Source organism: Nasonia vitripennis, chromosome 4 (genome assembly GCF_009193385.2).
Source record: "Nasonia vitripennis strain AsymCx chromosome 4, Nvit_psr_1.1, whole genome shotgun sequence".
Lineage (NCBI taxonomy): Eukaryota > Metazoa > Arthropoda > Insecta > Hymenoptera > Pteromalidae > Nasonia > Nasonia vitripennis.
Genome location: NC_045760.1, coordinates 1,517,171 through 1,530,592, shown reverse-complemented (window position 1 = coordinate 1,530,592; position 13,422 = coordinate 1,517,171). Strand labels below are relative to the sequence as shown.

General features: G+C 39.7%; 4 protein-coding genes across 6 annotated transcripts in view; 1 reads left to right on the top strand and 3 right to left on the bottom strand.

The window, feature by feature from the left end:
- LOC100114529 (fructose-1,6-bisphosphatase 1) overlaps window positions 1–5,844 on the bottom strand; it is a 26,270-nt gene extending 20,426 nt beyond the window's left edge. The window contains exon 1 of one of the 2 annotated variants that reach the window (XM_016984929.3): window positions 5,528–5,844. The gene's annotated coding sequence lies outside the window, so the exon portion shown is untranslated. The remainder of the gene's footprint in view (window positions 1–5,527) is intronic. The other variant, XM_032599436.1, reaches the window with a different exon arrangement.
- LOC100678739 (proton-coupled amino acid transporter-like protein CG1139) lies at window positions 47–13,422 on the top strand. 2 transcript variants are annotated; one of them, XM_008213500.3, is made up of 10 exons: window positions 47–209; window positions 419–504; window positions 3,738–3,831; window positions 3,898–4,014; window positions 4,094–4,366; window positions 4,440–4,524; window positions 4,595–4,867; window positions 4,937–5,115; window positions 5,236–5,405; window positions 12,584–13,422. In XM_008213500.3, the coding sequence occupies exons 3-10, from the start codon at window positions 3,776–3,778 to the stop codon at window positions 12,844–12,846; spliced, it is 1,416 nt and encodes a 471-aa protein (XP_008211722.2). In that variant the 5' UTR covers window positions 47–209; window positions 419–504; window positions 3,738–3,775; the 3' UTR covers window positions 12,847–13,422. The 2 variants fall into 2 exon arrangements, with proteins under 2 accessions (XP_008211722.2, XP_016840414.1); XM_016984925.2 differs by having other exon boundaries at window positions 100–276.
- On the bottom strand, window positions 5,959–8,963 carry LOC107981033 (cytochrome P450 4C1). Its single transcript, XM_016984922.2, has 12 exons — window positions 8,516–8,963; window positions 8,149–8,258; window positions 7,981–8,071; window positions 7,663–7,845; window positions 7,470–7,563; window positions 7,299–7,401; window positions 7,120–7,231; window positions 6,931–7,037; window positions 6,791–6,859; window positions 6,551–6,719; window positions 6,290–6,469; window positions 5,959–6,215 (listed from the first exon to the last, which is right to left on the bottom strand). Exons 1-12 carry the CDS (start codon window positions 8,667–8,669, stop codon window positions 6,052–6,054), a joined length of 1,536 nt encoding a protein of 511 aa, XP_016840411.1. The 5' UTR covers window positions 8,670–8,963; the 3' UTR covers window positions 5,959–6,051.
- CYP4AB4 (cytochrome P450 4AB4) lies at window positions 9,167–12,170 on the bottom strand. The gene is made up of 12 exons (NM_001172514.1): window positions 11,837–12,170; window positions 11,566–11,675; window positions 11,401–11,491; window positions 11,128–11,316; window positions 10,651–10,744; window positions 10,479–10,581; window positions 10,307–10,412; window positions 10,135–10,241; window positions 9,984–10,052; window positions 9,749–9,917; window positions 9,481–9,660; window positions 9,167–9,402 (listed from the first exon to the last, which is right to left on the bottom strand). Exons 1-12 carry the CDS (start codon window positions 11,988–11,990, stop codon window positions 9,227–9,229), a joined length of 1,548 nt encoding a protein of 515 aa, NP_001165985.1. The 5' UTR covers window positions 11,991–12,170; the 3' UTR covers window positions 9,167–9,226.

Below are 13,422 nucleotides of genomic sequence, written 5' to 3'. Positions count from 1 at the left end.
TATATACACTAGAGAGGGCAAGTGCGAGCGAAAGCGAGAGAGGGAGTCGCAAGTAGTGTGTAGATCAGGCACGTCACGTGAGCTACCGAAAGCTCGGAGAGTAGCTGATGCAGAGGAGGGCGAATACCAGAGAGTCGTGCGCTTCGCTGTCGCCGCACCGGCGGCTGTCCTCGTTGCTCCCGTTTGCTGCAGTTTTATCCCGCACACGCGTGAGTGAACCCTATATACGCACACTGGGAAGTCGGGAACGCAGATAGCCAAACTACCGCTGTTCAAGTGTATATCCTACATTTTCCCTCACTTTTATCGACCACCCGTGCTCTCTTCCGCCCTTTCTTCCTCCTTCCCTTCTTGCTTTGCCAACTTTCTTGTTTCCATGCTCTTTATTCCACTACTTTCTAGCGTATTTTTGTTTAAGATGGTGCCTGCTGCTTTCGAGATCGCAGAACTGGATTTTATACCGGAAGTCTGAGACTTATATGCACCTACTTATCTAAGCGAGTGGTGAGTTATTTTTGCTTCTTTTCGTTTGCTGTATAAATATTGCTGAGCCAAGCACGCGTGAATCTTTATCGTCCTAATTTTACAACTATTACGTTACAGTTAGGTATACGAAATAATCACGTCGCTTTATTCATATTATTTATTAGTTCTTCCGTATTACAGTCTCGAATCCTGACGGTATGAATAGATAAATTATGCTCTTGATTTATTTCTTGATTGACAAAAGTGGGCCATGAGAAGACAATTATACTGATCGGCATCATTAAATAATCTAAACTATACTTCAGTACAATATCGAGAAATTTATGCCACTAATTACATCTTAATTTCAAACGTAAATCGAGTTAGAATGAACAAAAAAATAACACTGAGAAAATCAGAATGAAACACTTTGTTGCGATTGTAGCTTTGCACGAAAAAGTAGCAGCAGTTTCACCTTTTTTATTCGCTGTTGATCTCAATCTTGCGATCTATAGACAAAGTTCAAAAACCCGGCTGGCAACTCAATTGAACTCGCACTGCTATATAGCGCATATTTCCGTGAAAGTCCAATGGTGCGTAATTACTGCAGGGCATTATTATACATTTTTTCCTGCTTTCCTAGATCTTTGACGCCCGGCTCTCGTTTATTTTCTTGCTACGCGGCTGCTTGCTTTACTCTTTAATATACCGCCAATTATATCGGCGTAAAACCTGTTCTCTTGCGCGCTTTCGAGATTACTTTTGTTAAAAGATTTTCTCGTGCATTGCTTTCTCGCTACTATGTATCCGTCTAGAATATCGTCGTCATCATGCCCGTTGACAACGTCGTGACATTAAATATCAATGTGTCAGTAGACTTTTATTTGGCACTTGATTAATTTTAGCCAGAAAGTATTTTAGAGAGTATATAGGTGTAGTGAAATGATACGGAATAAAGCAATGTCATTATTAGGTTTATCGATGCTTTAATTTTATTATGCTTGGACTGCACTATTAAAACTCTAACATTTTGACTTTGAAACAAGCGTTATATAATGTAAAAACAGAAAGTGTTCCGGAAAAGAATATTCAAGAGCCTGGAAACACAACTTCTTACGAGTTAAAAAGAGTACCAAAAAATAGCTGACAATTTATTGGTACACAGCTTCCTTCAAACAAATCAATCATTCTTACGTGTGATAATTTTAAAGTTACAAAATACATGTTGCACAAAGTTTTATTTGTCCAATAAAAGTTTTAAAAATAATGCACAGACTATTAATAGGTAGGTAGGTAGGAATTAGTCTAAATAAAGAAAATGAAAATGTTCTTCAAAAAATAAACGATTTTGTTGACTTAAAACTTGTTTGCTGACGATCTATCAATGAAATTGAATTGCATTTATTTTGCTTTAAAACTTTGACGTAAAATACAAGGCTAACTTCACGACAATGTTAACCATATCCGCGTTCAAGATGCTTATTCTTACAGATATGCGAGTAGGTTTCTCAAAGGTATATTTTGGTAAACCAACACTTCAGGGAGCTTGCCAATGCATACAGCTGCCAATAGTCGTATACGCGTTCAAGTAATTAAAATTTTCCATGATAAACCACTAATAGCTGCTGTTCTCACCCTACATTCATTGAAAGCCAGATGCAGATTTCAGAATACCGCGATCAATTGATGAAAAAAAAATCAAAACAAAGGTATAATCGCAGACGCCTTTTAGATTTTTCAATTGGCCAATAAAAATGCATTTTATCTGTGTGCAGCGCAGGCCGTCGGCTACGTTGTACGCGAATAAATTGATCTTAATCGTTACATTAAGGTCAAACGTTGTTAAATCTTAAATGGAAAGACTCGGATGCGATGTTTCAAGTCCTTCGCTATTTCATCCAAACTCCGATGGCACGCGCGGATTACCAAGACTGTCGGAAATTTTCCATCGTCGAAATTGAAAAGGGATTGAATTAAAATTTTTTTTTCGCGAAAGTGTTCACACGTGCAAAATAGGACGCACTATCTTATAGTCTGTGAATGATGGAATCTCCCTAAAAAACTTTTTTCAAAAGTGAAAACCTTGGCAAGAAAAAGACTAATAAACGTAGTGAAATCTCTAAATATTAAAATGTCAAGTAAATGTTTTTTGCTATACGCATTAAGATATCATTTTTTGGGAAAACTAATTTTAACTTTAATTTTATATCTTAATGCGTATAGCAAAAAACATTTACATGACATTTTAATATTTAGAGATTTCACTACGTTTATTAGTCTTTTTCTTGCCAAGGTTTTCACTTTTGAAAAAAGTTTTTTAGGGAGATTCCAAATCCTTTACAAAGCATATGCTCCTTGCTATTGCACTTCATGAAATCTTGATCTATTCGATAGACAATAAGCTACTATTGCTTTAGACATTGATCGCATCGCGTATATAATCGTATAGCATTATTATATGCATATAATCGTGTGTGTCGCCGAGTAGCAGACGAATGTCGGTCAAGTAGATGAACCACTTTAACCACTGGTGTATAATACCTAATATAATACTCACCGGAAGTCACGTGACCGGAGGAGACGAAAAAAATCGGGAGAGGATGGAAACTCTGAACGGAAAGAAATATACCGAGCAAATTTTCAACTTGCAATATTAAGTTAATAACTTAATATTTTTGGACGAATCTTTTTAATCGAGAAAGATTAGGTTAATATATTCAAGTAGATACCACAGATTGCGCATACGCGCAATAGTAATGATTTAAATGCTCTCGAGATTTTTTTTAAGGTTAAGAAAACCCAATTTCAAAGTATATAGGGTTGCGCCGTCGAAAAATCGTACTTCGTACTTTTTCTTGCCAGCGCGGCGCTGTCGCGCCCCTTGATGGAACGACAAAAATTAAATAAGCGATAGCAATATTGATCGTTGTAATCAAATAATTATGAGGATCCGCGGCGCTCAAGCGATAATCCGGAACAACGTGCGTGGTACATAAATGGAGGACGCTGGATCCGATTTAGTAGTTAAAGTAGCACACTCGAATGAGATTCGCTTGAGACACGCTTTGTCGCCGCGTCCCTGAGGTCATTTAGAATTTTATACCGCCTGATTTATGAATGGGACTTACTTATTGTACTCGGAAAATGCGTGTACGCTGGGAGGAAATTACGCTTAAAATAGACGTCTTAATCCATCTGAGAACTGCTCTTATACGAACGCGAGATGATAAGAGCAGAAAATTCTTCGATCAAAATTTATTATTCGTTTTCAGTTTTTGATGAAATCGTAATAACAAAACGCTGCATCATCATGGAAAACAAAAACGGAGAGGTTTTGAACATGCAAAGAGTTCAAAACTCGTGCAAGTGAGTTTATTTGTAAATACAAACGAAAGACATGTATTCTAAATAAAAATTATAAAATATCGCCAGGGCGAACAGCGGTCTACCCGACAGTGGATCTCTAAAACCGACAGCAGTGAGTTCGTCGAGTCTGGAATCTCCCGAATATGACCCACATCAACACAGGAACAGACCACATCCTACCACGTAAAACCGTCGTTATAAGCGAAAAATATTAAAGCCAAGCTTCTTATACTTTCATGAAAATAATAATTTTTTTTTTCAGAAATACGGAAACGCTAATTCACCTGTTAAAGGGTAGCTTGGGCACTGGTATCCTAGCGATGCCCAATGCCTTCTGCAACAGTGGTCTCGTAACAGGGACAGTCGCAACCGTCATCATCGGTATCCTCTGCACCTACTGCCTGCATATTCTTGTGAAAGCTCAATACGAGCTTTGTAAGCGTCTCAAAGTTCCTATCCTAAATTATCCGCAAAGTATGAAGGTGGCACTGGAGCAGGGCCCACCGTCGTTGAGAAAATTTGCCCATTCTTCGCCGTACGTATTTTTTTCGCTTAGAAATAATTTAAAATTTGCTATTTTACGATAAAGTGAACGTTTTAATCCGTAGAATTATCGTCGATGCATTTTTAATAGTATATCAATTGGGAATTTGCTGCGTATACATTGTCTTCGTTGCGACCAACATAAAACAGGTAGTTAACAATCGCAATAATCTTAACTAAAGAAATGAATAAGGAATGAATCAAGAATGTCTGAATTCAGGTAGCAGATCAGTATTGCGAGCCTATAGACGTCAAACTTCACATGCTCATACTTTTGATTCCGCTGACAGTGATCAACTACATTCGAAATCTGAAATTACTCGCGCCATTTTCGAGCGTCGCTAATATCATAACGTTTGTTGGCCTAGGGATGATTCTAGCTTACGTTTTCGACGACCTACCCTCGATCACCGAAAGAGAGATGTTCGGCTCGGTGAGAAATTTTTCGCTCTACTTTGGGACTACGCTGTTTGCTCTGGAGGCCGTTGGAGTGGTAAGTGTGCTGCGCACATTATATCTCTCACCGAATCAATATTTTCGAAATATTCGATTTTGTCCGTAGATAATCGCCCTAGAGAATAACATGAAAACCCCGCAAAACTTCCGTGGTACGTTCGGTGTTCTGAACGTGGGTATGCTCGTCATCGTCGTGCTCTACATCCTCGTGGGATTTTTCGGATACATAAAATACGGCCCCGACGCATCTGGCAGTATTACGCTGAACTTACCTATGGACGCTGTGTGAGATACTCTTAGGGACAAATCTAATGTTTACGCGAGACGAAAGGAAGTTTTTACACGCGCGGTAGGAACGTTGTCGCGTAAGCGACGCTAATAAAGACTTTACGAATTTGTTCGCAGGATGGCTCAAAGCATTAAGGTGATGTTTGCTGTCGCTATTTTCATCACTTACGCACTGCAAGCCTACGTGCCCGTTGAAATCATTTGGACGACCTACTTGGACCACCGTATCAAGAAAAACAAACTCTTCTGGGAGTACATCGTCAGGACTCTCGTCACCCTGACCACGTGTAAGTGCAAGACTGTTTGTACTAAGTATAATAGGAGCAAAAACCTTCCTCTCTTCTCTGCGGAGTCGATATCTGGAGGATTCGAAAGTAAAAGAGACAGCCTGCAGGCAAATAGTACTCACATTACTGCCAAGGGACCGCCGGCGAAGCTAACCTCCTCGCGTCCTTTTCGTCTTGGACGTTGACGCATCCGCATCCGCAGCGACAGGTCCACACATGCACGTTGCTGCACACACGAAAATCGCGATTTACAGTCGTTACTTAACCTAAAAACACTGGGTTCGTGAGTAACTCGTCACTCGTGCGGGTATCAACGACTCGCGTCTAATAAACTCATCGCGAGCGCGAAAAAGCAGTGCACATGCGTCACCGGCAACACATTGCACGCCGAGCGTCAAAATAACATCTCGCCGCTCGCGCCGCCGCGCACCTGATCGGCGACGTTCGTTTTTTTCGACCGCCGCATCAACGGTCGTTCGCGTTCTCCCCCTCCCCTTCACCTCGCTCGCTCTTCGCCCTTTCTGCGTGTCGCCGTTGGAGAAACGCGCCCACCTAAGTTCTTCTCATGTATTTATTAGTAAAAAAATTGTTATAGATTTTTACGCATAAACTTTCTTATGCCTACAATGTCTCTCAATGTAGCGAGCTACTTTTCGATCGGGACGAATTTCATGTAAATAGGTCGAGCTGGTCGAAGAACGAGATCGCAGACGATGGGCACCTCGTGTGCGAGGTCTATCGGTTCTAAGTGGAAGTCGTGAAGCAGATGCGCCGTTATCGATTTCAGTTCCATCATAGCAAACTTTTGGCCTGGAAAAATAGTAAATTCACTGAACAACCATAGTACAGTACAGTTTACGTTTGGAATACTCATATATTTTTACCAATGCAATTGCGAGACCCGGCGCTGAATGGAATGTATGAAAACGGATGTCGGTTTCTTGTTCTCTCTGGCAAAAATCTGTCAGGATCGTATTTCAATGGCTCTGGCCAGAAGTTCGCATCCCTGTGAAGGTCGTACACGTGAATGTGGGCGATCGTTCCTCTGGGAACGGTATAATCCTCTGTGGAAATATAAATACATTGTGATCAACGTTATCGGACGAGATACCAATTTCAAACAGAATATGAATTTCTTCTTTTACTCAAATGCAAATCTTCGTTTATGTTGCGGGAAATGAACGGCACACTTGGATACAGTCTCAGAGCTTCCTTGATGCATCGCTCGAGATGACTCATTTGGTTGATAGCGGACAGATCTATTCTTCCGCCAGTTTTTCCGAGGACCTCTTCAACTTCCTCTCGAGCACGTGCCTATAGCGACTTTTAGTAATTTTTAATATTCGCACAAAATACATTGATTTGTATGTGGCAATTTTTTTTACCTGTATATCCTTGTGCTCGGCTAGTAGAAGCAAGACAAAGCAGACACCCATGGCTGAAGTATCGTGGCCCTACCGACAATTTTACCATTATTAGTTGCGACTTTGTTTAACAATTATCGTGCTGAAATGCGTTTACGAACTTCGAACATGAATGTGTCCACTTCTTCTCGTATTCCAAGATCGTCGATTTGCTTTTCTCTGTACGCTGCGATCAGAAGGTCAAGCATCGCCAGACGTCGTTTTCGGACTAGAATGAAGCATGTATACATACATTGTAATCTTATTTTCTCGAGCTATTCTAGGATGTCTTCTCTGATAAAAGAACTCACCACCAAAAACTTCGGTATCTGCATTGTCTTTACTCGATTCGTCGCTGGCGAGGGTATTGTTGAGAAATTTGCTCTCGGTTTTTTCGTGATATTCTTTTCGCTCATTAATTATCTGAAAAAAATCATTCTTTACTGTCTTCTAGTACGACGGCTGGTTAAATTTAGTGCTTGCAACGTACGTCTGTGCTGAATCCATGCAATACTTGCAAAGCTTTCTTTTGCTCGTGGCCCTTCGGGGTCAAATTGAAAAGCCTATCCCATCGTAACCATGGCCTCACAAGTCTACGCCAGAAAATAAACGACAAACGTAACAGGAATTTTAAAATCTCAGCATTGTAAAAACATTTTACCTGTAAACTAATATATTCCCCATGTCATGTATAGCTCTTCTGTATCTTGCTTGCAGTTCTTCTTTTCCTTGCAGCGATGTGCCCATCGCTGCCTCTGTAAAACGTAAATTCGCATAAAATTACTATTTTCCGCGCATCTGGCAAACTAAAGCAAAGAGTATAATATACTCGATTAAAAACAAGGAAAACTTACCGCAGATAACGTTCAGAGTATAATTCGTAATCAGCGGTAAAAGGTTCTGAACGGATTCTCCCTTGGCCTTTAGGGTGTCGATAAAACGTTCGTCATTCTCGATGATTATGTCCATGTACTTTTGCAATACATTAAAATGGAATGCCGGCGTCAGTATCTTCCGTCTATGTTGCCATTTTGTTCCTAGAAGGAATTTTCTATAACGTTGTTTCATACTAAAAATTCGCCTGGTTGGAAAGTTTTTTTGCCAACTCTGACGAGTTTTTATCAAGGCTGGTTATTTAATCGGATTTTTTTAAAGCCCGATGAATACGTTACCAGTGCTGGTTAGTAAACCGGTTCCGAACCAAGGATGAAGAAGTTCGTAAATAAAGCTTTTTTCTATATGATTCGTACTCGAGAGTAAAACCTATGAATTTTGTACCGTATAAGAACTTTTATTAAATTATTGCAAAATGCGGCTTGAGCCTATGTCATCGTGCTCACCTCGGCATCGTCAGGATGGTAAAGGTTGATAACGGCTACATTCGTACTCCATATTCGATAAAGCGGATAATAGTCATCGTTCATTTTTCTCACTACTTGCCATAATTGATCTAAAAATATTGAATTATGAGATAAAACTGTATTGTAATTACATCCCAATCAATATCTTGTATAGACGCTCCAATATCAATCGACGACTTTTTGCGTGCTCACGAAGAAGATGTAAAAAAAAAGCGCAGTCATCAGCGCAGAGATAAATTACTGTTTACGTGAACTTTTAAACTCTGCCTTTAAATAGTTTGAAATTTATCTTCACGATGTTGTGTCATTGGGCGTAAGAACTATACCATAGAAGAAGATACTGTACCAAAAGGAACCATAAAGGAGAGAAGATTGCCGACTAATGGATAGGCCGGTGGTCCAGGCATTTTGTTCACATAGTGTCCAATTCTACCGCCTCGTATATAATAGTGAATAACAAAGAGCACTACTAGTAGAGTCAGTAATATTTGCAGCCACATTTTTTTCGACGTCGATTAATAAACTCGTGAATAGATCACCGGTGAGCTTATTTTCGTAAACAAACAAGTACAACTAGCGCGATTATGTCCAGAACCTCGAATCTCCGACTTTCAAGTTTATCGGTATACAGCACTTTTCTAAGCGCGCTTTACTGTGATAATGCGACACCTGGTGTGACGTCTACCCGCGCGTAACACAGAGAATGAAGCGAACGAATATAATACACATTTGAGAGTAAATTCGAACGGCGTGCAGTGGCACCAGCAGAACTTGCCAATCCGCAGATGAGTGGTCTTGATTACGAAAGCCGCGATATAGAGGAAGCAAACTGCCAAGTGTAGGGGGGGGGGGGGGGGGAGAAAGACCTTTCACGGCGTCTGTGTCTCGTGCTGCAACAAGAGTGGGCGCGATTCTGCTTTAATCGCCTTGGAGATATGCGAGTTTGTTTTGCAGGTTTTTCTACCACGAGCTCAACGCTCAGGGATTCGAAGGTGATGGATTGACGGAGATTTTTTTTTATTTTATAAAAGTCTATCTTGATACATTATCGGTGCAGTTATAAAAGTGCGTCATGTTTGATTGGTACGAATTTTATTCGAATTGGTCGAGCCGGTCGAATAACCAAGTCTGATCGGATCGGCACTTCGTGAGCATAATCAATTGGTTCCAGAATGAAATGATGCAGGAGATGAGCAATTGATGCTTTCAATTCCATCATTGCGAATCTTTGACCTGAAAAAAAGACAGTTGCAGTTTCGACTCGTATAATTCAATGAAATCGCGCTTGTATTGGTTTTCTTATACTCATACCGATGCAATTGCGTGGTCCAGCGCTGAAGGGTATGTAAGAGAAGGGATGACGGTTTCTTATGCTATCGGGTGAAAATCTCTCTGGATCGTATTTTTCTGGTTCTGGCCAGAAGTTCGCATCTCTGTGAAGATCGTAGATGTGTACGTGCATAATGGCCCCACTCGGTATCAAATAATGCTCTAGCAATCGTGGAAATTAAAATTCGCTTAATATCAAATAAATTCACGATGGATCGATTTCACACAAGTATAGTCAGTCGTAGCATACTTAGTTGTAAATCTTTTTTTAGCTGTCTAGATATAAAAGGCACACTTGGATAAAGTCTAAGGGATTCTTTGATGCACATTTCCAGATACTGCAATTGCTGGATTTCGGAATATCCCATCTTTCCGCCGCTTTTGTTGAACATTTCCTTCACCTCGTCTCTTGCACGACTCTGAAAGTAATAAAGAATTTAGAGCATTAGAGATGTTTTCAGACTTACGTAAGATTATCGCCTTACTTGAGAATCTGTATGTTCGGCAAGTAGTAGCAACGCAAAACTCAAACCCATAGCCGCTGTGTCATGACCCTGAAAATCATAGCTATGCTTAGTAAAAATGCTTGCACGCTCTATTGCTGAAAATGGCAAATATCTAATGCGGTATAAAAACCTCGAATATGAAGGTATCTACTTCTTCTTGAATACCCTCGTCATCTATCTGTCCATTTCTGAACAATGAAATCAGCAAATCCAGCATAGCTAATCGTTTCTTCCTGACTATTCAAATAATTTTATAATTAAAATTTTTACATTATATTATAAATTACTAACTAATTACTAACTTCCATAGATTTCATTGTCCTCTTCATCATTGACCTCATCCGTCATAAATTGATTCAAATAATTGTACTTCGTTTGATCGTGATACTCTTTCCTTTCGCTTATTATCTGAAAACACGTATTTTGTGACAAAAGACTTCAATAACCAAGTTGATAATAAAAAACAAAATTAACTTTTTCTGAAAACCCATGTAGAACTTTCAAAGCGGCAGTTTGTTCTTGACCTTTTTGCGTCCATTTAAAGGTAGATTCCTTGCGAAACCATGGTCTTGCTATTCTGTTTGATGTCTGATGTTAGTTGGGAAATAATACATTTAAAATATCTTTTGCAAAATTCTTTAAATACCTATAAATGAGTACGTCTCCCATTTTATGTATCGCATTACGATACTTTTCTTGAAATTCTTCCATACCGTGCAATGAAGTGCCCATTGCGGTTTCTAAAACAATTTTTTTAAATTATCAGTGTCTGCGTGTATGTACATCAAACTATATCCCATCGAACCATCACCCCAAACCGGACGCTGTAAATCGCGCGATTCTTGGGGTTCACTTGTCGGGCGATTTGGGTACACCTTAGCACGTTTTCTCGTTAATCTAACCGACACAGGCTTGAAGGGGACGGAAAAAGACGCAAAAATAGCTAGGTGAGAACTTTGGGCAGTTGCTGCTAAGGGGCGAAGCATCGGCCCGAACCGGATGCTGTAAAAGGCGTGATTCTTGGGGTACGTTTAGCGGGCGCTCTCGATACCCTGACACCTATATGGGCTTAAACGAGGCGCAAAAACACATGCTTTCATCGTAGTTTTCCGATTATATTTACCACAGATAACGTTCAAGGTATAGTTTGTCGAGAATTGAAGAAGATCTATGATGGGTCCATCGCTAGCCTTAGTTTTTAGAGACCTGACCATTCGTTCACTATTTTCAACAATAATATCCATGTATTTCTTCAAAACGTTGAAGTGAAAAGCAGGGGTTAATATCTTTCTTCGTGCTTGCCATTTGTTACCTATAAAACGAATCGACATTAATATATTTGTGATTAGTAAAAAGAATAGAATCGTACTTATATATAAAAGTAATAATTATCTACCGGCACTTGTCAATAGCCCGGTCTTGAGCCAAGGATGCAGAAGTTTGTAAGCAGTGCTTTTCTCTAAATGCTGGACACTCGATAACAGTATCTATTCGTTAAAAATAAAAACGTATTATTGTGTGAGTTCGTTGAGAGATTCAATTGTAGCTTTCAAATTTAAACCTCGATATCATCCGGGTGGCGTATGTTAATGACAACTTCGTGTGTAGTCCAAAATTTGTACGTTGGATAGTAATCGTTACTCATTTTTCGAAAAATCGGCCATAATTCATCTGTGGATTTTATTGGAACTTATTACAATTATAATTGATGCGCGGTGAGTCGTTATTCTTGTAATCTACCCTCATATTCATGACAACTTTTTATTTTTCAATTTAGCGATTCTTCGATACGAGTTCTTTTTTAAAAGGAATAAAATCTGCGTTGATCATACCTTGACTTTTCATGAGCCCTGGTAGACTGCCGACGATCGGCCAAGCCCGTACACCCGGTATGTTCTCGGTCAGTTTGGCGACTCTTCCACACCTCGTATAATAATGAAAAATACACGCTGCCAGCAAAAGCAGCAGTAGAAATTCCACAATCATCTCTATTTTCTGTATCTACACTATTTCACAAAGATTCATAGACGTTACTAAACTGTCTCTTTCAAATGAGTTGACGGAGAGATTATCACTTTTGTGGCTCTTCCATAGTCGTGCACATTGTGGATGCTTGAACAGTACTGCAATATCTACGTTCACTCCGCGTGTTTACAGCTGTTACACAAAGTATACATAGCGAGCGCGCACACAACTCTCAAGCCTTCGTATTGTCGATAATAGTAGATTGCTGCATGCCGAGTAGACTGATATAATGCGATATAATTTGTTTAAACAAACACTCGCTCCAAAGAGTATACCGTTATAAAAAAGTTGTAGCTATATCAGCTATGTCGCTTCAAGGAAGTTATTTCTGCAAGTTGCAGACCAGTCGACAAGGCAAAGAAGACTGGCCGACTACGCGGTATTTTCATCTCTTCTTGTTGCAATTCATTCCTTTAGAAAGGAGTCGCTGCAGTTCATTCAACTACATCCTCACGACTAGCTATATATGCGTGTCGCGCCGAAAAAGCGCGCCCATTTCAAAAATCACAAACGCATATGCTCTCTATAATGCTTCGTTTTTCTTGAATTTTCAGTCATCTTGGCAATAGCGGTTCCTCGACTGGGCCTCTTCATTTCCCTGTTCGGTGCTCTCTGCCTTTCAGCCTTGGGCATCGCCTTCCCGGCGATCATCGAGATCTGCGTACTCTGGCCCCACAATTTCGGACCCTTCAAAGTCGCTCTCATCAAGGACATCGGCCTCATCATCTTCGGCTGCATCGGCCTCATCGTTGGTACTTATGTCAGCCTCGGCGATATCATTGCCTCGTTCCAGACTCCAGTAGAGGATCAAGCTTAGCTGGAACAACGATGAGAAATATAGCAAGAAAATTGATCGTTACGTAGTGCTACGAAAAAAAGGCTACTAATTATGCTGTGTTATGAGAAACCTCGCAAGTATTAGATTGTAAATCTCTGCGCAAAAGCAGTACCTTGTATTATGTATACCGATCTGTACTTTTTCAACGTTAGACAAGAAGGTAAAACATGTAGAATTTTTGAAAAAATTCACGACTCCGAGGAGGCGAAATCTCAAATTTTGTTAATCGAAGCGCGATAACCTATACGATGTATATTTTGATGTAAAGTAAGTTTTTCGTGATTATGATGTGAAATACCGCAAATGCTTATGTATGAACATTCTTTCAAGTTTTTCAACTTTTTGTTAGTATCAAGCTCAAGATTTTTTAATCACTGTAAGACTATATGCATATAATTAATGTGTAGCGCAAACTCAGTTTATAAAAAAAACATGACATGTTGCAATTGAACTATATAGCGTATATTATTAGACGTAAGTATGTAAATTTATTGGATTTTTAATGAAGAAGGCAAACTTATTCAAGCACAATAAAATCCTAAAATTCTCGACTTA

Bases quoted from the DNA above. Each gene is read 5' to 3' on its own strand.
- LOC100678739 (XM_008213500.3), top strand. From the start codon at position 3,776: ATGGAAAACAAAAACGGAGAGGTTTTGAACATGCAAAGAGTTCAAAAC. The intron at 4,367-4,439 runs GTACGTATTTTT...TTTAATCCGTAG, and splicing joins AAATTTGCCCATTCTTCGCC to AATTATCGTCGATGCATTTT. The intron at 5,116-5,235 runs GTGAGATACTCT...ATTTGTTCGCAG, and splicing joins AACTTACCTATGGACGCTGT to GATGGCTCAAAGCATTAAGG.
- LOC107981033 (XM_016984922.2), bottom strand. From the start codon at position 8,669: ATGTGGCTGCAAATATTACTGACTCTACTAGTAGTGCTCTTTGTTATT. The intron at 7,846-7,980 runs GTAACGTATTCA...AATTCCTTCTAG, and splicing joins CGGTTTACTAACCAGCACTG to GAACAAAATGGCAACATAGA. The intron at 7,564-7,662 runs GTAAGTTTTCCT...TACGTTTTACAG, and splicing joins TACTCTGAACGTTATCTGCG to AGGCAGCGATGGGCACATCG.
- CYP4AB4 (NM_001172514.1), bottom strand. From the start codon at position 11,990: ATGATTGTGGAATTTCTACTGCTGCTTTTGCTGGCAGCGTGTATTTTT. The intron at 10,582-10,650 runs GTATTTAAAGAA...GACATCAAACAG, and splicing joins GGAGACGTACTCATTTATAG to AATAGCAAGACCATGGTTTC. The intron at 10,413-10,478 runs GTTAATTTTGTT...ACGTGTTTTCAG, and splicing joins TACATGGGTTTTCAGAAAAA to ATAATAAGCGAAAGGAAAGA.